Source organism: Sminthopsis crassicaudata, chromosome 2 (assembly GCF_048593235.1).
Source record: "Sminthopsis crassicaudata isolate SCR6 chromosome 2, ASM4859323v1, whole genome shotgun sequence".
Taxonomy (NCBI): Eukaryota; Metazoa; Chordata; class Mammalia; order Dasyuromorphia; family Dasyuridae; genus Sminthopsis; species Sminthopsis crassicaudata.
This window is the reverse complement of record NC_133618.1, coordinates 437,301,294-437,328,362: the sequence shown is the minus strand read 5'-3', so window position 1 is coordinate 437,328,362 and position 27,069 is coordinate 437,301,294. Positions and strand designations below refer to the sequence as shown.

At 37.7% G+C, this 27,069-nt stretch overlaps 1 protein-coding gene across 9 annotated transcripts in view; it reads left to right on the top strand.

Annotated features, from left to right (window-relative positions):
* L3MBTL1 (L3MBTL histone methyl-lysine binding protein 1) overlaps positions 1 to 27,069 on the top strand; it is a 69,063-nt gene that overhangs the window by 12,764 nt on the left and 29,230 nt on the right. For all 9 annotated transcript variants that reach the window (XR_012486719.1, XM_074292379.1, XM_074292376.1 and 6 more), the window contains exons 9-10: positions 24,950 to 25,041; positions 25,376 to 25,480. Coding sequence is in view for 8 of the 9 variants with exons in the window: in XM_074292379.1 (XP_074148480.1) it covers positions 24,950 to 25,041; positions 25,376 to 25,480 (197 nt within the window). In the remaining variant the exon portion in view is untranslated. The remainder of the gene's footprint in view (positions 1 to 24,949; positions 25,042 to 25,375; positions 25,481 to 27,069) is intronic.

The window sequence follows — 27,069 nt, the reverse complement described above, 5'->3', positions numbered from 1 at the left end:
TAGCTTTGTTTATTAAGAGCAGAATATGGCATTAAAAGCATACTGCATAACAAATAACCGTCAAAGTTACGCATTACTTGCTCTGTCTACAAAAGGAACCACTTCCCCACTGTTGCTCCTACAGTATCATTAATTAGCTTGGTCACTAGCCCAGCAGTCCTGGCACTTCTACTGTGGCCTTGACTTGTAGGGCCCACAGGCATCCTCATGCCTGCTGACCTTCAGTCCCTATCCCGAGCATGTAGAGGGCCCACGCTGACTACTTCTGTAGCTTCTCCATCACTCTCATCTTCCTGCTCACCCACTTTCTCAGTTGGGCAATAGGGCACTGGTGATAGATCTTTCCACAAGGCTTCTTTATTAAACACTAAGTTACTGAGTTCAATTGTTTCTGATTCTCCCTGGCCAAGTTTGTTCCATTAATCTAATTCTCTATTTTTTAACCAACATTAGACAGTTTTGATGACTGCTGCTTCATAATATAATCTAGAAGTACTATTCCCCCATCATCCCTACCTCTTTTCCTTGTTTCCCTTGATAATCTAGTTTTTTTTAATTTTTCCAAATGGAATTTTGTTAATATTTTTATCAGGTTCTATAAAGTATCCCCTTAGTAGTTTCAATGATACAGTAGTAAAAGTTTAAATTGACTTTGATAGCAGTGTCATTTTTATTATTTTGGCACAACCTAGCCAGGAGCACTGAATATTCCTCCAGCTATTTAATTAAGTTGTTCTTTATTTCTTAAAGGAGAACTTTATGACTGAATCTATACAAGTCTTTTGTGTGCTTTAGTAAACCAAACTCCAAATCGCTTATTCATTTTATAGTTATTTAGAATGAGTTTTGTAATTATATAGACATGCAGTGGATTTTTGAGGATTGTTTTGTAGTCTGCCATATTGATGAAGCTGTAATTATCTCAGGGTCTTTACTGATTCCTAAGGATTTTCCAAACATGCCATCATATCATCAAGCAGTTAGTAATGACTTTATTTCCTTCTTCTATCTTTATGTCCTTTTCCTTTATTGTTGTTATCAGCATTTCTAGAACTATATCAAATAATAGTGAAGAAAGTAGCCATCCTTGCTTCACCAACCATATTTATTGGAAAGAGTTCTATGGTATCCTTATTCCATATAATGTTAGCTTTTGGCTTTAGATAGATGCTTTTTTAATATTATAAATTTTATAATATTAACAATATGTTATTATATTATAACCATAATATAATATATAACAATAAATATTAATGTGATATAAAATATATATGTAACTATATATTAATATTATATGATAATATAATATTAAACAAAGGTTTCTCTATGTATATAGTATAAATTTTATAATGCTAATATGTTATTCTATTAACATAATATAAATATTAATATTATAAATATATAATTATTATAATATAAATTATATTAATATTGATGACAATATAATATTTTAAAAGGTTCCTCTAAGCCTATTGTATAAATTTTATAATTTTAACAATATATTATTATAGTATTAATGATATAAATATTAATATTACAAATATAATAAATATTAATATAATTTAAATATCTATATAATCATATATTAATGTGACAATATAATATTAAAGGTTCCACTATGTCTATAGTATAAATTTTATAATATTAACAGTATATTATTCTTATGATATAAAAATCAACGTAATAAATATAACAAATATTAATATAACATAAAATATATAATTATATATTAATATTATATGACAATATAATATTAAAGATTTCTCTGTGCTTCTTAATAGAGTTTTTAACATAAATGAATCTTGTACCTTCTCAAAGACTTTTCCTGTTTTTATGGAGATAATCATGGTTTTTCATAGTGTCTAACCACTTTTTGGAACTATTGACTGGCATGTTATTCAATCTTCCATTTTGTTCCAGTAGATAATAATTGCTGACATTTATATAACACTTTGAAGTTTGGAAAACAACTTACATGTATGATTATCTCATTATTTCTCATAACAATCCTGGGAGATGGGTGCTATTATCATCCCCATTTTACCAATGAGGAAATTGAGGCTGAGAGGTTAAGTGATTTGTCTAGGGTCCCACAGCTAGCAAGCGTCAAAAGCAAAATTCCAACTACTCAGGTCTCCCTGACTTCAAATCCAGTTTTTAATCCAAGCTACCTTGGTATGGAGAAGCTTTCTATGGGATTTAACTGACACACCAAGATTTCTTAATTCTGTCCCATTGCTAAAGCATGAAAGGGAACTTGAGTGTCCTATTCGTCAGAACTTTTCTGAGTTGAAGTCACAGTTAGAATGGGAGGCCTCCTTTCTGAGAAGAAAGGCGGGCTGGGGACTGAGGGTAAATCTCGGTGGAGCCAGTACTTAGCACTTCTAGTGGCTACACCCAAATATCAGCAGGTATGGAGTTAAATCTGTTTAACATCATTTTTGTAGCCTCATACATAGCTACTAGAAATGCTAAGTGACAGCTCAACCGAGACTTCTGTTAAGACAATTTTCCTATACCTCTATACCATTTTTTATAATGTCGTTATAACATCTTTAGGTAGGTCATATTCCCAGCTGTCTTCATAAGATATTGAAAAGTACTAGATGACCCAAAGATTCTTGGGGACACATGCACAAATTAGTAGATTCTTGTTAGGCTTATAAAGGGCATCTTTTTCTACCCCTGAGATTCTAATAATATATCCTCTGCACAGGGCTGAGACCAGTGGCACCTGGCAGACAGTCCAGGGCTTTTAAATTTGTAGCATGGTACACTGGTCTACTCTTCTAATTCTAAAGTCCAGGAGTCTATACACATATCTGGATCTTTCTAGTCTTCTGTCCCAGAATTGTGAGGAGACATATGAACTAGAGGACACCCTGATGAGGCTGCTGACTAACCTAAACAACATGGTCAGGTGCTTTTTATGGTTTTCTGTCTCATAGAGGGCAACCTCCTGAGATGGTTCTTGAACTAGTGGGTTGGGTTGTGTGCTCCATGATCATACACCACATCCTGCTCCTGCAATGAGAACCCACCATGCTGTTTCTTCCTTAAACAATCCTCCTGTTCCTCAGGCACTGAAGAATCACCAAACTCAAATCCCTTTGGATACGTTGCCATGGATTGTGACCCAAGTCATTGCTTGCATTAATCTGTTAATATTTTGAATATGCAATAATTGGTCTTGATAGTGTTGATACTTCAGGGAGGTTCAGCAGGTCAATTAAGTCATAGAATCATAATTTAGAACTGGAAGGGGTCTCAGAGGTCACTGAGACCCCCTCATTATACAACGGGAGATACCTAGAGATTAAGTAACTTTGCTCATGGTCCCACGTCTAATGGATGTTGAGCACAAATTATGAAGTCTAGCATTCCATCCAGGTGGGAACCTGAGATGGTTGTAGGAGAAGCAGTTTTTAGTTTCTTTAGGATCTGCGTAGCACCCTGTTTCCAACCTCATTGCCATTTCATTAGCTTCTACTAAAGTTCCATTTGCCTCTCAGGTGTATTTAGCATTCCCATGTCCAACTGGACCAGAAATATCAAACTCACAGGCCCTCAGGAGGCCCAAAATAGTTTCAGTGCAGAATCAGATTAAAATGTAAGCAAAAAGTTTTTAATAAAATAATTAAAAATACATGTCCTAGATAGTGCACATTTATGGTTTTCTAAGTCAATGTGCTATGGGCAAAGATTTCTTTCTATATGGGTTTGACTCCATTGAATAATACAGCTGTCCCTGACTTCAGTCCTGGTGCAAGGGGTCTATTTCAGGCTGCCATGTCCTCTGTTCCTTCTCTCCTTTAACCTTCCAGAACAGGCCATTTTATTCATCATTCTATATATTAGCAGATTTTCTATGTACTTCTACCTTGGAATCTGGAAAGGGGTGATTGATAGGATGAAAGACCTCTGGCTTCCATGGCCTGTGACGAAAGGTTGTTTTGGAGCTGGTTGAAGGCATTTTCTTTGTTGCAGATCCCCTTCCTATTTTCTGGCTTCACCCCAAAAGCTTGTGATCTCTGTAGCCACTGGTCACATGCAGTCTACTTTCTTTCCCATCAGGGCAAGCTCACCCAGCAAGCATGGCTCCCTTAGGACAGAACATCCATCTCTTCATCTTCTTTAACTTCCATCTTCCAAAGAAGCCTGTCCACAAGTAGCACAAAGTCAGAAAGGGTGTTCCCACCCTTTCTATTGTTAGCTGTTAATGCCCTGGACATAAGCTCCTTCCTGGTCACTGCTCCACCACATTGCCTATCTAATCTTTGCAAGTATTCCACATTGTGGACTGCGATCCAATCTGAGTATGAGCTCACATCTTGGACCTCTAAGTATTTTCTAAATTAGTTTTGTCCCAATTGGCCCCCAGCACGTGCTATAGTGTCCTAGCTTAGCCTCCTCAGGACTGGAATGATTTCTCCTCAGACAGATGTGGTATTTCCCCTGAGAAGCTTCTCAGCTTGGCAGCAGTGAGCATTCTCCTCAGTAAGTCTAATCTCCATTTCTTGCTGCTGTGAGTCTAGGTGTTAGTCTCTCCCTTCTCTCCTGAAGGCATTAGTGTCACTCTATAAACAATCCTTCATTTCCCACGAGGTTTCAGACTTTAAAGCAACTTCTTGTCCTAATAGAAGATCTAGTGATAAGTTTCTAGGTATTTCCAACAACTCCTCTCTCTAGGGATGCTGGGATGCATCACTTATTCCACTAATTTGCACTACATAGATGCAGCTTTGTCTACTTCCCTAAACCCTTAACAGATATTCCACATTCCCCCAAGTTCTTCACAGAACCATATATGCTGCTTTCAGGGCCCTTGTCATCTACATGAATAGGGTAACCCTAAACTAGGGGCTCCCTATGAGGTTCCAAGCTCACTACTTTGTGCCGCATCCATTCTTCTGGTCTCTGCCCAAATCACATGCAGTACTATGATAGATAGGAATAATTGTTCACACAATAGTAACACAGCAATGGCTTAACATTAGAGGCAAAAAAAAAAAAAAAAATGTAGCTGTTCTATTAAGGAATGAAATCTCTGTAGGAACAACAGAATTTCAAACTCTCCATGAAACCTAAAAGCAACATAAAACAAAGAACAAAAAACAAGTTTAGTCAATCTGGAATAACCTTAAGCTGTACCAAATAGACTCGCCAAAAAATTTTTTTTAGTTCTAGAAAGAAAAAAAGAGAAAACTGTAATGAATTCCCTTTTATGAATCATGTGGTGGTGCTTTAAGGGTGTGCAGTCATTGTTTTAGCCTTAGTTCTTAGACTAAGCACCTGGCACTATGCTAGGTTATAAAGCGCCCTGAAGGCGCTCATAGTCTAATGGAGCAGATAATGCACAAACAAACGTGTAAGCAAGATCTAAAAGAACTAATTGGAGACAATCGACTGGGAGGGCACTAGAATGAAGGGGGATTGGGAAAGGCTTCCTGTGGAAGGGAGAGTTTTAGTTGGGGCTTGAAGAAAGTCATGAGGAGGGATAGCCTTCCAGGTACCAAGGACAGCCCCCCCAAAAATGTCCGTTGACCAGAGACACTGGGTTACAGAGTAATGAAAGTGAGTATAGTATGAGAAGACTGAGAAGGGTTATAACCCAAGGGTTATAAAAGATTGTGGGTGTAAAAAAAGAATTATGTTTTATTCTGGAAGTGATAGGAAGTCATCAGAATTTGTTGAATGGGGTGACAGTGAGACGGTCTTTAGGAAGATCACTTTGTCAGGTGAGTGGAGGATGGAACGCAGTGGGAAGACCAGCAGACTGCTGCAGTATTCCAAGTGTGTAGAGATGAGAGTCTGCCTGTGGTGGGTGGCAGTGTCAGAGTGTTAGGACCATGTACCTGAGATGTTACTAAGGTAATATCTATGCATCTTGGCAACTGATTAGATTTGGGGGAAAGGGAAGGAGGGTGACACTAAGTAACCGATGATGACATCAAGGTTGCAAGGAGAAGGGAAGTACTACCCATGACAAGGAGAAATCAGGAAGAGAGGATGGTTTGGGGGGAAAGTCTTCTAAAACTGTTAGAATGGGTCTATGGTGGTCATTGATATCTACTAGCACTCTGATATATCTGCCTGGACTTTGTGATAGTTTATCCTTCACTCTCAGAGGACCATGGCATCAGGGAAGTGATGCTACAGCATGCAAATGAGTTGGATTTTAGGGAGGGGAGGATGGAGTCATGAGCTTCACTTTCCCCTCCAGAGTCATTTAGGTCAAGGAACCATATATAGATCAGGACAATTGAAAATGGCCCTGGTTGCAGTGGGAGACCTTGGCTGTTTTAAGCTAAGATCTTTAACAAATCTCAGTTTGATCTATTCAGTGATTAAGGCTAAGTAAGGAAAAGAAGGATTTTAGTGTGTCTGTCAAAGAGCAAAATGTATTCAGCCTCTAGGCTTAGGCCCTTATACCCACTGGTCACTCCTCTTTCTTCATAGAGTGGTATGTCAGCTTTGTCATTAACTTAGTAAACCATTTAATTGGGTTAGGGGAAAAACAGTAACAAAAACAGAAGCGTAATGTATGTTTAAACTCATGTGTAATATAGTTTAAACATTCCATTTGATCACTCACATGTAACATAGTTTAAACATTCCATTTGATCACAAGTCCAATTATTTCCTAGATGGGAAAATTCCTGTTAAGTTTGGTATGTATTTTCTCCCCAGCCAAAATCTGGGATCCAGGACTGTCAGAATTTGTATGTGACTGTAAACATCCCAGATCCTAGGTGAAACACAAAGTGTGGGAAGACAGTCAACCCACAAGAAGTCCACGAGATCCCTTTCACTCTCACTGAAATTGATTTGGTTCACTCCCTCTAAACTGTATCAGCTCAGGTCTAGAAGGGGCTACTTGTATTCACTCCTTAATCCAAAAGTCAGGATGTACCTGTGGAAGCATCTCTAGTGTCCAGCTCTTTCCCCTTGAGAACCATGGGCTCAAACACTGGTCTGTCTCGAAGTTCCACTCATTGGGAAGGATGGATGCTTAATGGTTCCTAAGGCCAAAGGAGGTCCAAACGCGGACACAGGAGAAATAGCCTGACTTATTGCTCTCTCTTCAAAATTTTACAAGTTGTGTCAGGTCTAATATCACAATCTCCTCTTCTTCCCTCAAGGAATTAAGATCTCTAGAGGCAAATGGGACAGATTAAACTACATTTCAAGGTCGGAAATACCCTCCTTTGCATTAAGAAGCTAAACTCTTGTAAGGAAATCTAAGAATTGGAAGAAGACTGGTAGAGAACATTGGAATAAAAATCAGTTGAAGTAGAAATCAAAGTGGTATTGTTGCTGGTGTAGATTATAGACAACTTAGATAGAAGGGGAAAGTAGTTCATTTTGGATCACGAACTTGGTGTGGAGGCGCAATATAGCAATGATTATGTTTGTATATATTTAATATATGCTTATATGTATATACACATATAAAATGTATGTAAATGTATATGTGTATATATATATATACATATATATATATATAACTATATGTATATTTACAAATATGTGAACACAAATAGTAATGATGGCAACTTATTTCAATTATCTGGTCATCTCATGAAACTTTCTCTGTCAAAAATATGGTGACTGATGATTTCTTGACTTGCCTTCAAATGAAGGTGCCAGTAGATGATAATGCAAAGGCCATTTTAAATCTATTGGATTATAAGGAAGGACTAAGAAGATATGTAATAGATGCTTAGGATGGATAGAATCATGATAACAAACAAAGGGAAGAAGGCAGAACTTATTCTGCTTGTTTTCCCTATCAAGGAGAATTCTCTTCAGACTGGAAAAAATGGAACAAAAATGGTTAACAAGGAATTGGCTCCAGAGAATAGAACCAGCAACAATGGGTAGAAATTGAAGAAAGGCAAATTTAAATTTAATGGAATAAAAAAATTTCAGAACAAGTAGAGTCAATTAGATTGTAAGCTTCTTGAGGGAAGATGTCTCTTTTGTCTTTTTGTGTATGTTCCCAGAGCTAAGCACAGTGCCTGACACATAACAGCTAGATAATAATATAAATAAATATTGTATATTTCATTTACATATATAGTGTATATATAAATAAATAAATAGGGAGATAATGAATAATAAAATTAATAATTGATTGATTTGAGTTATCTAAAAGTAGAATTAGCTGCTTTAGGAGATTCATTCTCCCTCAAAGGGTTCAAGCAACTGTTCCCCCCCAACACTGAAATTCTAAAATTCAGATTTTTATGAGTTAAAACCCAAGATAAGTGATATGATGATAAAAGAGTACTTGGTGCTCTCAGTCCCTCAAATCTCTTGTATAAACCTATATTCCAGGACACTAAAAGGACCAATTGCTGAGTTTTCTTTTACAAATTATGGAAATTAGTAAAAGCATAATCCTGAAAAGAGCAAATCTCTGAGGCCTGTAGGTGACATAGTGGATAGAGATCTCTGGACAGATGGTTCAATGGATAGAACTCTGGGCCTTGAATCAGGAAACCTGAGCTCAAATACAGCCTCAGACTCTAGTTATTTGACCCTTTTCCTACCTCACAGTGTTATTGTAAGAATTAAATGAGATAATGCTTGTAACTTAGTAGATGCTTAACCAGTGCTTTTCTTTCCTTCCCCCACGCCAGTTCCTCAAGTTTTAAGCAAATAACTTGGGTGGAGTTTCCAAAGATAATCCATTTCCAAATTTTGTGAGCCTCTAGAAAGGGAAGTAATGTTCACTGAGAGCCATCTAGGTTTCACCATGAACAACTCATGCCAAACCAGCTTTATTTCCTTCTTTGGCAGAACTAGTAAATCAGGAAAATGTCATAGACTTTGAATATCTGGATTTCAGCACAGCATTTGACAAATCCTTCTCTGCTATCCTTATGAAGAAGATGAAGAGATGTAAAATTGATAATAGTACAGTTATGTGGAAACAAGCTGATTAAATGTTAATATTTATAGGGGAATCTCTAGTGGAGTACCTCAGAGATCAGTCTTTGTGAGCTTGCTGTTTTATCAATGATTTGGATGAGATTTGAAAAAATGGATAAATTTTAAACAAATGGCATGCTTCTCAGATTGGATACCAGGATCAAAAAAAAAAAAAAAAAAAAAAAAAAAAGTCTTGAGAGGCTAGAAAGAACTATGGGCCAAATCTGAATTTATCCCTGTGAAATTTAATACATCAAAGACCTACCTTGAATTCAAAAAATCAACCACATAAGCACAAAATAGGGGAACCAGACAGTAGCTTATGTGTAAAAGATCTGGAGTTTAAGTAGCCTGCAAACTCATTATGGAGACCATGCTTCAACAAAGCTAATGGGATCTTAAGCTGCATTGTAGGGTAAAATCTCCAAGATGAGGGAGGGCTTAGTCCAGCTCTTCTCTGCCCTGAGTCAGCTACATTAGGAGTATTGTATTTAGCTCTGAATGTTAAACATTTAGGAATGAGGAAAAACTGGACTATATCTAGATAGGAGTCTACAAACTATATATTGGATGGACACCTATTTTTTTTTGTTTTGTTTTCCTTTTAATTTTATTTTTATTTTTCTTCTCAGTTACATGTAAACAAAAATATTTAACTTTTTTCAAAATTTTGAGTTCCATATTCTTTCCCTCCTTCCTGTTCCCCCTCAAGAAGGTACATAATTTGATTTAGATGTGCCTATGTTTTTGTACATTTCCTCAAGCTAACTATAATTTTACATTTTAAAAAATCAATAACACTTAATTTTAAAATATAAATATAAAAACAATTCTTAACTTGTGGGCCTCCACAGTGGCTGATGAGATTTTTGTCTTTGTGCTATAGCTTGCCATCCTCTGATCTAAAGGAAGGCAAAGATGTAAAGGGACTAGCGATCATATCTTATGAAGGCTAATTGAAAGAATTAAAGAGATACATCTGGAAGAGACTTATAGGACATGTATTGTCTTTTTTCAAGTTTGTGAAGGATTAATGTAGAAGAAAGATTTGGGTTGTTCTGTTTAAGGGAAAAACTTGGATCATTTGGTAGAGTTTTAAAAAGAGAAATTTCAAATGCATAAAACAAAAAGCTTCCTAATTATTGGAACCAGCCCAAATGGAGTGGACAGTCTCACTATGAAGGAAAGTCTTCAAATGGAGGCTAGATGGCTATGTCTAGGATGTTGTAGAAAGACTTTCAGGCCAGATCTGTATTAGAATGACCTTTTGAGATGCATTCTAATTATGAGATCCTATGAATCTGTATTACTCAGTACCTATTTCTCTCTTAAATAAAACAAGTATAAGATATTGGACTGCTAGGTAGCATAGTGGATATAGTGTTGGATCTGTGAATCAGGAAGACCTTAATCCAAATCCTATAATTAGCTATATAACATAAGGTACACTGTTCTCTTTTTTTATTATTATTAATTTTATAATTATAATTTTTTTACAGTACATATGCACGAGTAATTTTTTAAATAACATTATCCCTTGTATTCATTTTTCCAAATTTTCCCCTCCCTCCTCCTACTCCCTCCCCTAGATGACAGGCAATGCCATACATATTAAATGAGGCACACTATATTCTCAGCTACAATGTTCTCTTCTCACAGATTTGTTATGAGGATCAAATCAGATAGTAGGGGTAAAACGCTTTGCAAACCTTTAAGCACTACTTAAATGTTAGCTATTATTATTATTCTAGCTTTGATGATTTCTCAGTGCTGACATGATCTTTCTATTCCCTATGAGCCTAGCTCACTACCTAAAACGTCCCCCTTTTTAGGATAAAGTTATTTATCTTTTGGATCCCAAACCTACTTCCCCTCTTCTCCACTTTACCTTTGGGGCCTTTAGACACATCTCCCTTACAGAATTAAACTACTTCCTGTTGGTCCCCAGTTTTACTTGCTTGGCCTAAATTTAAAACAGCCCTCAACTCATAATTTTATTCTTGCCTTGATCTGTGAAAAGATTCATCTAGAGTTGTAACAAAAAATTGGTTCCACCTATGAATGTTCAAACCTTTTCTCTACTTAGTGAAGCCTTAGATCTCTTACTCAGTCTTGGGGTTGGAATTGTTATTGGAGAAATAACTCCTATTTGAATTTATGTGTAGGTCAGTACTGCCAAAATCTATCTACCTCAATGTAGAAATTATATAGGTAAAAACTTAATTTTTATGGTGTTTAAGCATAGGTTCAGATCTTAGATGTGAAAAAAAACCATAAACCCTGAATAAAAATTAGGATTCTAACAATACCTCTTGTAGAGAAATTTATGCCAGCGACAGAAAAGTAATTTTTTTACATATCACTATAGTGTACATTTCACTTAGGCCATAGAAATTAAACAAAAGACTGATTTATAATCCCATGCTTCCTTCAATTCCATAAAAGTTGAACAAATTTAATTAAACAGTCATAATTTCATACATTCCCTAAGGAAACAAAGCTAATTAAGTAAATTCTGTAGGTAAACTGTGTCAGGTTACAGATTAAACACTATTCGCAAAATCCTACACTTATAAAAGTGTAAGGCCACATTGTGAAGAAGTTATGTGACTAATTGAGAGAAAAAGATTTTTATGTCTCAAAGATTTGACATCAGAGAAATTCTTCCCCAATAAAATATTTGAGGGAGGTTTTAAAGATGTTGTATTCCCTTCTTTCTCTCATTTGGTTTAATTCAGGAATGTCAGATGTCTTCCTTTAATGTTATTATTCCAAAAGTCAGGTCTTGATCAGGTGAAGTTAATATTAACAGAACACAGGCTTTTAGTTAATCAGAAATTGCAAGAGGAATGGCCCTGAACACTGGATAATAAAAATTAATGATAGGAAATAAAAAAATAAGAAATTCCTATTATAAGATATTGTCAGCAGCTGTCACATCTCTGGGCTCTTGGAATTTTCCCAAGCTGTGGTCTCATTGTCTTTTCCCTTTCAGATCTAGTCATTAGGGACATGGGTGGGGTAGGAGGATCTCTGATCTTATTAAATGGGAAACTACCAAATTGTGAAGGCTTAAGGCTGAAGAGATTCCAAAGACAGTCTGTGACCTTTCCCAGAGTTAATTAACCTTCAGCAATTCAAGTATCTGTCTAGTTTTGTTCAAGATTTTTAATCTTTCTTCCATTTCTCTACTCCCTTCTTCCCTTCCCCATTATTTATTGGACCTTTTTGTCTTCCAAAGAAAATGATTAAATCAAAGGATTACTCAGAATTTCCATACCCACCCATTCTGGTCAGAGTTTACAACCTCACAGCTTCCTCCGCCTGCTTTTACCAATGTCTACCTTGCTTTAACCCTGAGCATCCCTCCTGTTTATCATTTCACTGACAGCATTCTACATGGTATTTTGCCATCAGCTTCATCCTTGTTCCATGTTATTAGCATATCTTGCTCTAAACCTTTCTTTACTTTGAGCAGTGTAGTGGAAAGGGCACTGGACCTGGAGAGAGAAGAGCTGGGTTTAATTAACCAATCAGTCAGCAGGCATTTTATTAAGTACCTGTTACATGTCAGGCACTGTGCTAACCCCTAGTACAAGCACAAAGATTGGTGGTGGATGCTGCACTTTTGCACTTCCTTCCATTGCAGAGAAGGCTGAAACTGGTGGGTCTCTAGAACTCAGCGGTTCCAAATTGCAGTGGGCTCTGCTGAGTGTCAGACATTCATGTGGTTAGGCCTTCGGAGTGGAGATTGCCCAAGGAGGGGCAGGCAGTTGGGCCAGGTCAGAAATGGAACAAGTCAAAATGCCTGTGTCCATTAATAGTGGAATCAGACTCATGAGTCATCCCTGAATTTTCAGCCTGAGTGAGAGAGGGAGACAGTCTACAAAAAATAGAGAAATTATTCTAAATTAAGAAAAATTAACAAGAAGTGAAACAATCCCTGATTATAAGGAGTTTAAATTCTAATGGGATGACAAATATGTGTGTATATATATATATATATATATATATATATATATATATATATATATGTCACTTCTTCTTCTAGTTGTGTAACTGAGCAAATCCCTAAACAATTCTCAAAAATTCTTTTCTAAAAAAGAAATGATAATATTTGCAATCTCAACTCACAAAATTGTTATGAGGAAAGTGCTTTGGAAATTTTAAAATGCCATCAAAATATGAGCTGCTATTACCATTATTATAATTTTTAAGACCATGCTTGTGATTTTATTGGGGCAGAAAATCCCCTTTATCAAAGTAGATTTGTAACTTAGATCCTTAGAGAGCTCTCAGGGGACTGGTGAGGGGACTCGTTCAAAGCCACAGAGCCCATATGCATCAGAGGCATTTGCACCCAGGTCTCCATGGCCCCATGCTGCTGCTATGTTTTGGCTGCTTTCTGGACTCTGTCCCTCACATACTTAACTTATGAGAGACACTGGTTAATAATGGCTCTTCCTTTAATAGCAGTGAGATAAAGTCTTTTTGTTAAAGCTGTACTGGGATATTAGATTTAGGCAGCTAGGTGGCAGTTACAGAACTACCCTGTCCAAATTCTTTTTGGCTGACTTTTATGAAACCTACCCCATAGTTGTGAAGACCAAATGTCATGTGTAAAGCTCTTTGCAAACCTTACAACGCTGTATAAATGCTAAATATTATAATTATCATTAAGAACATACTCCACTCTCTAGAAGTTTATATTGAATTAACAAAGCATGACTCAATTCAGATGCTTAATGCCCTGAGCTGATGCAGTGCTTTGACGCAAACCTATCCACATTCCAGGCTGAACTTCTGGGATACTTGAAATCCTATTCCAGGTTCTTGGGTTACTTGCTGAACTATTGAAAGATTTTTTGCTTTCTCTAGCACTCAGCACAGTGCTAGGCCCATAACAGACACTTTTAAAAATATTCATTGATTGACTGAAGGATTGTCTGATGAAGAAAAAAGTCAGACTAAAGCCGATTCTATTCTTTAAAAAAAAAAAAAAAAAAAAACAAACCCTAGTTTTTAAAAACTTCATTTTGAATTTAAATACAAAAAAAGAAAAAAAAAAGAACATTTCCATGAACACAACACAACTTAAAAAGAGGATTCAATATAAAATCATTAATTTCCATTTCACGCTGTTTGCTTTTTTTTTTTTTTTTTTGAAAACTATGTAATAAATGTATATCTTTTTTTGGATTTTATATATTTTTTTTAATTTATTTTAAACATAAATACAAAATAAGAAAGGGAAAAAATTGTCACATGTAAAACAGAACATGTGAGGATTCAAAAATATGAAGCTATAAATTTCCATTTCAAGAATATTCCATATTGTGTTCAAAGTTGTCTTTGCTTCTTTGTAGGTTTTCTTTTGATCTCTGCTGTGTACTTTTTACTTTATTTTTCCCCTTTCTTCTTTCCTCACCCCAAGAAGGTTACAATTAATCATAAAGATTATATAAATATATGTACATACACATATGTACTTGCACATATATAGATATCCATAATCATAGACATCTACATATATACATTTAAAAGCATGAATGCAAAACTGTAATATGCTTATTTCCACTTGTCCTAATTCTCTGAAGGTGGATAACATCTTCCTTCAAAAGTCCATAAGTCTTTCCATATTTTTCTAAATATATCACCAGTTCATACTTTCCTGTACCACAGCAACCTTACACTTTCTAGTTATTTTAAATAGTCTAAAACAATATTGATTATTGTAGCTGACATATTGTAACAATATTGATTAATGTAGCTGACATATAGGGTAGCTCCTAATTTTTCTCTTTTGATTAAACCTATTTTAGCTTTAAATTTGTTTTAACTCATGATTGCTACTCCTGCTTTTTTTTTTTTTACATAATAAATTCTACTCCTGATCTTTATTTTATGTTTGTGTGTATCTTATTTTTATAACATTTCCTGAAATGAGTTCAAATTTTTAATCTGCTGTTTTCATTTTATGGGTTAATTCATCCAATTCACATATTAATCTATTTGTTTACTTTCTTCACCTTATTCCTAAACTTCTTGATTCCTCTACCTTATTTGCACCCATACCTTGTCCAATTACTTAATCTACCCTCCCTTCTAAAAATCAGTCCCTTATCTTCTCTCACCCTTTCCTCTTGCCTTCTGGGATTTTTTTCTCAGTTTAGAAGGTTTTTATCTCTTTCTAGATATGCATGTATTGTTCTCTTTTTAACCCTTTCTTAATGAGAGTTGTATTCCAGAACTACTAGCTTTCCTCCTCCATCAAATTCCTCTATCAGTCCTCTATCAGTCACACCTCATTTGTATAAATAAAAATTTTTACCTTTTTATCTACATGGTTTTGTTACTTAGAATCACATCATACTCAGCTCTACCCCAATCTTTTTTTTTCAAACTCTCCAATTAATAATGACAATCTTAAACAAATAATTTACATTTCCACTATAAAAAGTAAGTAGTTTGTCCTTATTGAGAGTTTTGTAATTAGTCTTTGATGTCTACCTCATATTTCTCTGCAATTTTATATGTCAAATTTGTCAAATTTTCTACTAAGTTCAAGTCTTTTTGCAACAAAATCCTGAACGTCCAGCAATTTATTGAATATCCTTTTTTTGTCATTGTTCAGCATTATGCTTAACTTTGCTAAATATATTTTTGGTTAGAACTTCACTTTTTTGCTCCTCAATATGTGGTGTTCCAAGATCTATGGTCTTTTACTGTAGATACTGCCAAGTCTTGTATAATTCTAACTGGGGCTCTGCCATATTTGATTTTTTCTTGTTACTCACAATATTTTCTCCTTAACCTTCAAGTTTGGGAATTTAGCTATGATATTCCTATAGGTTTTCCTCCTTGGATCTCTTTAAGGTGGTGATCAGTGGATTTTTTTTTTTTTTTCTATTTCTACTTTCCCCTTTTGTTCTAATACTTCAGGACAATTTTCTTTAATTATTTCTTATATGATTTTATCAAGATTCTTTTTCTGATCATAGTTTTCAGTTAGTCAGATTTTTATAGTTTCTCTTCTTGGTCTGTTCTCCAAATCAGTTGTTTTTCTTGTGAGATGTTTCACGTTATCTTCTATTTTTTTTTTCCATTTTATGTCTTGTTTTATCATTTCTTGGTCTCTTATAATGTCATTGGCTTCTCCTTGCCCTAATTTTCAAGTTGTTTTCTTTCTTAAGATTCTGAATCTCCTTTTCCAGTTGGTTGAATGTTCTTGTTTTTTTTGGCTTGTTCTTACTTTTTTAAACTTTTCTTCAGTCTCTCTCATTTGATTTTTAAAGCCTTTTTTGAGTGCTTCAGTAAGTTTTTTTAGGCAGGTGACCCTTTGACATTACTCTTTGGGGCAGGAGAGGATTTTTTTTTTTTTTTTACTTCAGTATCTCCTGAGACACACACCCTCTTCTTTCCTATTTCCAGAGTAACTGGTTGGGTTGGGTTCTTCCTTGCCTGCTTTTTCTTCTTAAATGTATGCTTTTGTTATTATAAGCCCCTTAGTCCAGGGTGTGGGGGAAGGAGCCTCTTGCCTCAGGTTCTTCTTACAGTTAATTTTTGACCCACCCCACTGCTTCTGCACTTACCAGGCAGTGTTGGTCCTTCTCACCCAGTGTCCAGTCTCAGCCACACGGCTGGGTCTGGCATCCCTTTCCCTCAATCTGTCCCGTTCAGATTCCCCACACTGCCTGGGAGGTGAAAATGCCTGTGGCTGAAACAGAGGCTATCTTGCAACCAAGCTACCCCCAGACTCAGTATTTACTGTTTCATATCCAGGCCAAGCTTTCCTTCTGGGGATCTTTCCTCAGATCCACTTGTCCCAGGAGGACCACTGTTCTGCCCAATTCCTTTTTTTATTTTTGTCACTCAATGTTCATTACAAGGTTTTATTTATCTTCTTTGTGGAGGAAATCTGGAAAGCTTGAAATTTTCTGATTTAATCTGCCATCTTCCTCAAGATAGTATTCAAAGTTTTTGTTTATTTTCTGCTCTGCACATTTTTTCCTTTCCCATCCTACCCTAGAGAAAGCTATCATTAGACTCAAAAAGTGTGTGTGTGTATATGTGTCTGTGTATAATCACTGTATATACTTCTATTTATCAATTCTTTCTCTGGAAGTGGATAATGTCTTCCTTCATTGGTCTTTTGTAATTGATTTGGGTTGAAAGAATTATTCATTCAAATTTGTTCTTAGAACAATATTGCTATTACTGTATACAATGTCCTCCTGGTTCTGGTCATGTTTCTTCATTATTTCATACAACTCTCTCCATAATTTTCTAAAATCAGCCAAAACTAGTGCTTTTCTTTTTTATTGTATTAAATTTATTTTTAATACACATTGCTTTATGAATCATGTTGGGAGAGAAAAATCAGAGCAAAAGAAAAAACGGGAGAGATTAAAAAAAAAGAAGAAGTCACCATAGCAAGTGTTGATTTACATTCAGCCTAGCCTCTTTAGTTCTTTTTCTGGATGCATGTCTGTCCAAAGTCTATCGGGATGACTTCAAATCACTGAACCACTGAGAAGAACCAAGCCTTTCATAGTTATCATTGCACATTTTTGCTGTTATTATTGAAGAGGTCAAAGTAGATAGCCCAGTATGCAAATGATTAACAGAATCTTACATCCTCAAGAGAAATCCCTTTCCTATACAAACTTCAAAGGATTTTACAGCCTCCTGAGGAACTTCTTTGATATACAAACTTCTCTATATCCAAAGGAAGCAGAAAAGTCCTTTGTAAATACAAACTCTGTTTTATGATCCTGTTTGTGTATAAAATGAATCTCCAAAATTCTATTCCTTGCTATAGGCTTTTCTCCCTGGAAGCCTTTTGCCCTCCAACCCTGCTGCGTCCCTTTCCTAATCAATAAAGATTTTGTTTTATCACAGCATTGAGTAGACGAATTCATTCGCTACAGATCTGGCCTTGGCACTTTGGAGGGAGGAAGAAGGAAAGAGAGAGAAGAAAGATAGACAGCCAGAAAAGAACCATTGACCCATCTCTGCCCAGAGTTTACCACCCTCTTCATTCACCCTCTTCAATTATGTATAATGTATTCTTGATTCTACTTAGTTTGTTCAACATTAATTCATGTAAGTCTTTCCAGGCCTTTCTATAATCAGTTTGTTCATCATTTTTTATTAGAACAGTAATATTCCATTACCTTCATGTACCATAACTTGTTCAGCCATTCCCCAGTTAATGGGAATTTACTCCTTTTCCAATTCTTTTACACCACAAAAAGAGCTGCTACAAACATTTCTGCACATGTGGGTCCTTTTCCTTCCTTTATGATTTCCTTGAGATACAGACTCAGTAATGGCAAGCTAGTGCTTTTCTAATAGACACTAAGGGCTTCCTAGTAGATTCTCCTTTTTCTAATATGAGCTCCTTGGCCAGTCCTGAAGCCATTGTGGCAGATACCAATGCTCCTTGTCCATGCCCTAAGATCATGAACATCTCTGAGGTTCTTTGTTGACCTGTGAGAACGCGAGGGCTGGAAGAACCAGGATGCTCACAGGAGGACCAAGAGCAGAGTTGCTTCTTTGGGGTGTTCCATGAAGGAGTAATGGGGACAACAGCTTTAATAGAAATCAGTGGGTTCTTCATCTACATACACACTGCTGTTTCCCAGGGTGCTGTCTGCCTCTCTTGGATGTGAAAGGGCCTTTGATTTCAGAAGATCCCAGATTTAGAACTGGAAGGGACCTTAGAAGTCACCCATTCTAATCCTTCTTGTTTTACAGATGAGGAAACTGAAGTCCAACAAAATTAAGTTACTTGTTCAAGATCACATCAATAGAAAATAGCTGAGAATGGATTTGAACCCAGTTTCTCTAGCTTCAAATTTGGTGCTCTTTCCAGGGGAAAGATTAATTCAGTTGATCTTCATTTAGTACAACCCCATCATGAGCAGCAGAGGCCTAGAGAAGACTAGGAAAAAGAACTTTCCTTCAGTCTTTGAAGCTAAGGTCCTCTTTCTCTGCATTCAGTTTCCTTTCCACTGCTTCAGGCTGGCCCAGGGACACAGAGGTACTAGATTTCTTTCTTTTTTAAAGTTTTAGTCTTTTCTTTTCTTTTCTTTTTTTTTTTTAAGTAATAATAGCTTTTTATTTTTCAAAATACCTGCAAAGATAGTTTTCAACATTCACCTTTACAAAACCTTGTGTTCCAAAGTTTTCTCTCTCCTTCCCTTCTCCCCCTCCCCTAACAACAAGTAATGTGATATGGTCACACATGTGCAATTCTTCTAATTGTATTTCCACATTTATAATGGCAGTTCTAGCTTTTTAGAGTAAGGGGTGCCTACTGAACAAAACCACCTCCACCCCATGGTATTTTCAGCCTTTCAGGGATCTCCAGCCTTAAATTATTCCCAGGTCTTTGAATCCAATACCATGAATATGGCTGATGTAGAGAAGGAAGAAAGGCAGATGAACAGAACAGGAAATGGAAGGGAAGGGAGAAAGAAACCCTGATGAAGCAGTGTGGCAAGGAGGCTACCAATCCCCAGAGGAAATATGCTTGACTAGGTATTATAAACGCAAAATGGGACAGGGATGGGGATCTGGTGGTTTGGGTCTTAGAGCTCAAGATTGTGACCGAAAGTGGTCCATCTGTCTCGCTTCTCGTCTTCCCTGTTCCTCATAGGAGGCAAGCTGGGGAGAGGTCCGGGGATCTTGGGAAGTGTGTGTCCTTCTGATAACCAGTGTTAAACGGTTATGACAAATAAAATTCAATGTCTTTCATTCAAATGGGAAAAGATAGTACCAGAAGTTTTCCTATCACTGCTCTGGCAATGCAGGGAGGAATATGTGCTATCAGCAACCAGGAACAAAGCGAAATATATGTGACCTCAGCAGCTCCTAAGTTCAGTGCTGCAGAACCATGAATGTCCATTGGTGTCCTCCGCTCCTGCTGAGCTGCTGTGGCTCTCTCTGGCCACCTGCCAGTCTTCAGCTGGCTTCTCTGCTGCCTGCCACAAAGTGACCTTCAACCAAAGTCTGGCTTCTCCAGGCCCTGCTGCAGCTAGACGGAGGGGTCTGCTGGCTCTTAGCTTCTAGCTCCAAAGGACAGGTTTAGTTTTGGGGGGATGTAGACTCTTCCCGCTTGGCCACATGGAGAACTTTATACATTTAAAGTCCATTTTTTGATTCTATATGAGCTGCCATTCTTGAAATATTGCACTGAAAGTAAGAAAGTGCCTTACCCTGACCCTCTGCCAATCAGTAGTGTATCTGAGGGGGTAGGACCAACTCCATGTTCTGTGTCCCAGCAAGCAACAGAATTACTCTTCTGCTGCCTAATACACTCAGCCTCCACTACCTTCTTTCTGGAGTAGTTTGTCAGGGCGTGGAGGGGACACCTGAAGACCAGCCTGGCCTATCAGAGGTTCTCACAGGGCTTGCCAAGTTGTCACGGCTTCGGGTTTGGACCTGGTGAAGGACAGAGGGTCTGTCACCTTAGAAACTATAAAGTCACATTCCGAGTCTGCTGGCTAGCAAAAGAACAGTGAACTTCCCAACCAGAGTAATTCTTAAAAATCATCAACTAGGTCAGGAATGTCCCAAACTTTTTTAGTCTGTGTACTCAATAACTTTCAATTAACTCTCCATATTACCTCCCATTCTATGTGAAAATGAAGAAATTCCTGAGTTTATTGAGTATATGTGCAAATTGGAAATAAAACAGAGAGATTGAGAACAGAACTGAAAATCCTGATTTACACAGAGAGGTTGTTACCAAACAGAATTAAGATTTTTTGAAATATTTCAATATGATCATAGTAATGATATCTCCTAGCTATTCCCATACTGCTGTAAACTTTGAGAGAAATATTTCCTCTCTGAGTTCATGTGATAGGTAACTGCTACAAAATACATTTACCGCAATGCAGAAATTGTGGAGGTGAAAACCTAGGTTTTATTATTATGCTCAACCAAAAGTTCAGGCTTCAGAGAAAACCCAAACGTTCATTAGTATTCTAACAAGCTCTCTTATAAGCAAAATTACATCAGAGGCAGAAATAATTCTTTTACCCACTGCAATCTTGTACATTCCTCTTAAGCCATAAAAGATAAGATAAGACAGCATACTTCCTTCAATGTCAAAAAAAAAATTGAATGAATTTAGCAAACATATCCATAATTTCATGCATTTCCTAAGGAAACAAACTTTATCAAACAAAATCTATAGGTAAACGAAATCAGGTTACAAATTAAACTACATTTAGAGGTTTCACAAATAGTCTAGTTGAGGAGGAAGATTTATATTTTACCAAGGAGTCTGGCACCGCTGCAAATTTTTTCTCTGGCTTCTTATCTAAAGAATGTTTATGGCTTAAAGTAAATTTTCATAAACCACTGGACAGATTTTGGTCAAGTGAGGTTAATATTAATAGAAGATAGGCCTTTCAGTTAAATGAAACTTGTAAGAGGAATAAAAAGAACCAGTCAATGATATGGTCAGAGGGAGGAAATTACTTAACTTCATAACCTCAACAAGGGATAGCAGGAAAAGAACTTGAATATCATATGGACTTGATCTAGATCATCCAACCAGTTAGTGGTAAATAGAAATCTCCATTGGATTTTCTCTCCTCTCTGGATTTGACTTCTTTATTTTTTGGGGGGGGGGTTCAATTAAATTTTTTTTCAAACAGCAAAAATATACCTTCTCTCCTTGCTCCTCTCCTCTCTCTCAATTGAGGAAAAAAAAAAACCTTATTACAAACATAGTCAAACAAAACAAATTTCTTCATTGACCACATCCAACAAAAAAAGTTTCATTCTATACTCTGAGTCCTTCAACTCTATCAGTAGGTGGGCAGCATGTCATAATAACATGTAACTAGGTGGTGCAATGGATAAAACCTTCCTTCCAAGATTGTGGTAAGGACAAAATGAAATGGCATTTGTAAAGTGCTTTGCAAACCTTCAAGTGCTCTGTAAATGCTAGTCCTTTGGCTCTTTCATGTGTAAAATGAAAAGTTTGAACTAGAAGATCTTCAAGAATCATTTCAGCCCTGACCCTCTGTGAATTCCACCACATCTCTTAAGTAATTTTCTTAGAACTTTAAAAACAAATCTATCAATGCAGATTATAGTTATTCCTGACTTTCTTATTCTATGATATCCATATCTATTTCTTCCCAACAGTTATATATAGAAGATCCATCTAATATACTAAATCTTATTTCCTAATTCCTTTAATGTCTTAGAGCAGTTATCTTTCTTTTTTATTTTTTAGACATGATATTATTGTATTAATGCTACCTGGAATAGCACTGGTGTTTTAGACTGACACGTTAGTCTATTTCATTGATTTGGAATTAATTTGTAGTCCACTAAAACTCCCAGGTCCTTCTTTCCCCATCACCATCCCCAGTCCGCTTCTCCCTATCCACTCCCTTCTCCCTCCATTGAAAAGAGTAAGAAAACCTTTGTAATTTATATTCTCACATTGACCATGTCTGAAGGTACCTGCCATTAAATAGTTTTTTGATGAAATTTCATTAAATGAATTTTTTGTCCATATGTGGGCACTGCAGATGAAACAAGTGACCTCAGAACCCCAGTGCTCAGAAACCAATAAGAGAAGGCCTGGATTTCTCAGCTCCCACACATACCCCTCTACCTTCTTTTTTCCCCCAGCTGGGTGTTTGTTCTTTCTTGGTTTTGACGGGTGAGCTCTGGAACTTAGGTAGTTTTTATTTAAGAGTCCAGTATGGTTAGAAGGGTGACCTTCATTTATTTATTTTTTTTGGGTGACCTTCATTTAAAGGCAGGTCAAAAGAACTGTAAAGAATTCTCTGCATCTCAACATTTGCAGTAAACTAGGGCAGCAGTTATCAAAGTGTGGTTGTAAAACACTGAGCCTGTGAATGCCCTTTCAGAAAATCCGTGAGATAAGAACTATTTTTATAAGAATACTAAGATAAATACCCACAGAAATATTCTCTTTTCCAACTACATAATTGCATAAGTCTAGATTTTCTTCATATACTTCAGCCAAAGTAGTATATCACAACTGATTAATTAAATGCAGAAGCAGATAGGAGAAATCAGCCAGATATTAAGAAAATTTGCAGAAATATATAAAACAGGGGCAGCTAGGTGGTGCAGTGGATAGAGCACCAGCCTTGAATTCAAGAGGACCTGAGTTCAAATCTGGTCTCAGATTTAACACTTCCTAGCTGTGTGACCCTGGGCAAGTCACTTAACCCCAGCCTCAAAAAAAAAATATATATATATATATATATATATATATATATAAAACAGTACCACTCATCTCACTAATTTCTCTTTATTTTGAAAAAAGTTATTTCTCCTTTTTAAATATTAATTATATTCACAAGCAATGAATGACTTTATTTTTATTATTTTTAATAATTAATAGTTTAATAATTTATCCATTTTAATTTCTAATATGGTAAATATAAATATACATATTTAACCCATGTAAACACAAGTTCTTTAGACTCCTCCATAGATTTTAGAAGTATAAAAGTATTGAGGCGCAAAAATTGGAGAATCACTGACTTAGAGAAAGTTCATTGTTGGATGATATAACAGAGAATTGGGTCTCTGAGTCGTCTCACAGCAAAGATGCGGAATTAATTTTGTTAAACAGATATTTTTTAGATTATACAGGTATAGGCATATTAACCATATTTACACATTAGTCATGTTGTGAAAGAAGAATCAGAACAAAAGGGGAAAACCACAACAAAGAAAAAACAATCCCCTAAAAGTGAAGATAGAATGCTTCAATTAAACAGATGTCTTCTTTGCAGTGGCATTTGTTGGAGAATCCCATTTTTTCATAGCAGACATCTAGTTTTTAGGCAGGAAAATGAGCTGTGCCCTGAGAAGGGGTGTGAGTGGGATCTTGGGATTCTGCAGATAGTTCCTCATTCAGGCTCTTGACTGAGACCTGGAAGTGGGGGATTCAGGCTGTTCAAGACTCCAGCTTGTCTAAGCTCAATGAGGATGAAACCCCGATTCATTCCTTACTTTGTACAGTACTAGCCTTACAGGGAGGTTCTGTGGAGTCGCACAGTAAGGGTAGAGCTGCCTATATAAAAGAGACAGAAGGACAAATAGTTTTATAATTATATATGTTATATATACACATATATATAATTGTAGAATATTCCTTATGAAAGGCCCTGTGAAACCATCTGGTCCATGAGGCCCAGAGAGAGAAAGCCAGAGTCACACAGTCCAGTACTTTCCCCCTGGGGTTGGTGTCCTTTTCTCTCCACTATCCTTTAGTGTTCTCTGGCATTATTTTAAACTGAAACCTGTTAAAGACCTTAAAAAGGCCGAGGTCTCCCAGTGCATCCAGGGCCATCTCCAGTTGTCCTGACTCGCATCTGGCCACTGGATCCCGATGGCCCAGGAGAAGAAAATGAGACTGGTGCCCAGCCCTCCCTCCCTTAAAGCCAGTTGTGAGGGACAAACCACAGAATGAGGCCTGTTTTTGCCTTTTTCCCTACCCCCAGTATTTAGTCTCACAAATGGTAGATACTTAATGTAAGTGCTTGTTGCCTGACTTCTGCCCCTGCCTTTCTTTTTTTATTCTGTTCTCTTTAACCAGATCCTAACTCCCTTCCTTCCTTCCTTACCTCCACCTGAGTGCTCACCATACCCACTAGCAGTCCAGAGAAATTCACAGTGCCTCGGGGTCCTGGATCTAAAAGGTCTGGGAAAACAGGCTGATAAGTAGGAAGCTGGAAGGGGACTGGGTCAGCTGGTCTCTCTCCTTCATTTTGCGTGTGAGGCCTCAGGTCTTGGACTCCAGACCCGGCCCTTACTACCTTCCTTACATCACACGGCTCTGTCCAAGCAGGCCAGGAACCAAGCAGACTAGCCTCCCCTTTCCTGCTGGTCCCTCCTGGGCTCCAGCCCGCGCCCTCATGGTCGATGGAGCATTCAGAGGGCCTCCGGAGCAGAGTCAGGCGTCAGGCTGCAGCCAGCAAGGGTTCTGTCCCTGCAGGAGCTGGGGAGGAGAAGAAGGACGGCTGGTCGTGGGCCGCGTACCTGGAGGAGCAGAAGGCCATCGCGGCGCCGCTGGATCTCTTCCATGATGTGAGTCCTGGAATTCCCCCACGGGAGATCCTACTTGCCTCTGTACCCCAGAACTCAGGGCCCCATGTCTAACATTAGTGATGTCCCAGCCACAGCCGGGGTAGAGAGGCTGGAAGGGGGGAGGCCCAGATACTGCCCAGCTCCCTGACCCATCTCTTAAATCTGTCTCCCTAATGTCTAATTCTCAGCTCATGAAAATGTTTGGGGGGGAAGCCTCACTTTCTCTCCCTCCCCCAATAATGCTTAACTAGGGTCTCCTCAGCCCCGCCTTCCACCTCCCCAGGACCCTCACACTGGATCAGGGCTGTGCCTGCCTCTCCTTTTTACCTTACAGTGCCAGGCTTTCCCTCAGAACAAGAATGGCTTCAAGCTGGGCATGAAGCTGGAAGGGATTGACCCTCAGCACCCATCCATGTACTTTATCCTCACGGTGGTGGAGGTGAGTTCTGTGCAGTGCACTCCCAGTGGGGAGGGGGCTTTGGATCCTCCGCAGAGCCCGGCACCAGGCAGTGGAGCTGTATATGGCAGCTGCAGGTTTGTAAGAGTGTGAAAGCGATCCTTTGGGTCCCCAACTTCTCTGGGAAGACTTCCCTGACGAATAGAGTTTGGAAAGCACAAAGATAAAGGGGAAATAATCCTTAGGGGCAAAAAATCTGAAGCTGACATGCAAAGGGTATGTTTGGGGATAGTTGTAGAAGTTGTTTGTTTAAAGTTCAGGATTATGTAGGACAGTCACCAGTGGGAAGGATAGATTGGGGCTGGATCCTTAAGACTGGGCAGGGCATGGACATAGCCAGAACCAGGGGAGTGCCTCACAGAGGGAAAGGGCTTTTCAGCCTGGCAGGATTATCTGAACCCCAGCGAGGTCTCTCTCCTTCATGGAGAAGACAGACAATCTCAGAACCAAGGCCCCAAACAAAGAGGCTTTTGAATTATGTACCTTTTTCCTCTCTTTGTTTAAGGATCCCTTCTTAATAAGTGTATGCTAGTTTTGCCTCCCTCTTATAATATGTCAATCAGCTGGCATTTATTGGATGCATCCTGTGTGCCAAGCATTGTCCTGGCTGCTGGGAATACAAAGGAAGCAAAAAAGTTTCTCTGCCCTCAGGACAATTGGAGTAGGCCCCGGATGTAGTGGGGGACCTTGGACTTTTTAACCTAAGGTCTTTAACAGGTCTCAGTTTGACTGAAGCAATGCCCATTCAGTGATTATGATTAAATAGGAAATGAGACAGAGAATAATTTCTTTTATGTAGTCACCAAAAAAAAAAAAAAAAAAAAAAAAAAAAAAAAAAACCCAAAGTCTAATCTGAGAAGAGAAGATCCTCTAGCAGTGGGAAAGACATTTTGTAAAAAGTGGCATTTGTGCTGAAAATGTGCCTCTCTGAAGGCAGAGTCTGGTTCCTGTGGGACTTTACACCCTCTGAGTCTGGCTCAGTCTGCTGCATAGTGGGCATGTGTTTTAAGACTGTCAAAAATGAATAAGTGAAGGCCAGTGATAGAGCAGATGACCAAGCAGAAGAGGAAACAGGCTCAGGGAGTTTTAGTGACTTATCCAAAATTGCAAAGGCAATAAGCATTTGAGGTGAGATTTTAAGCCAGGCCCCACGATTCCAGCATCAGTGCCCCTCTCAGAATAGTCTGTGATGGCTTTGGAGTTCCAAGGTTATTAGGAGAATAGTGTTGTGGAGTGGAGGGAGGAATCAGGAAGAAGACCAAGTTTTTAGCCAGGGATGAATATGCTGTGCTCATTTTGGGACATGTTGAGCATCCAGGAGGGGATATCCTTGGCCCATGGAAGCTGCTGATGCTGACCTGGAACTTAGAGGAGAATGGTCAAGGAAGAGATTTAAAGTTGAGAGTCTCCCCTATAATTCTGAGAATAGATGAGTCTCCCAAAGAAGAAGAGAGTTTGAAAACATAAGCCCAGAATGAAGTTCCCCAAGTTGTTCTTGTTCCCTTTCCCCATAATTTAAACTCTCTGTGTCTTTGCGTCCCCAGTACCTAGCACAGTGCCTGGCACAGAGT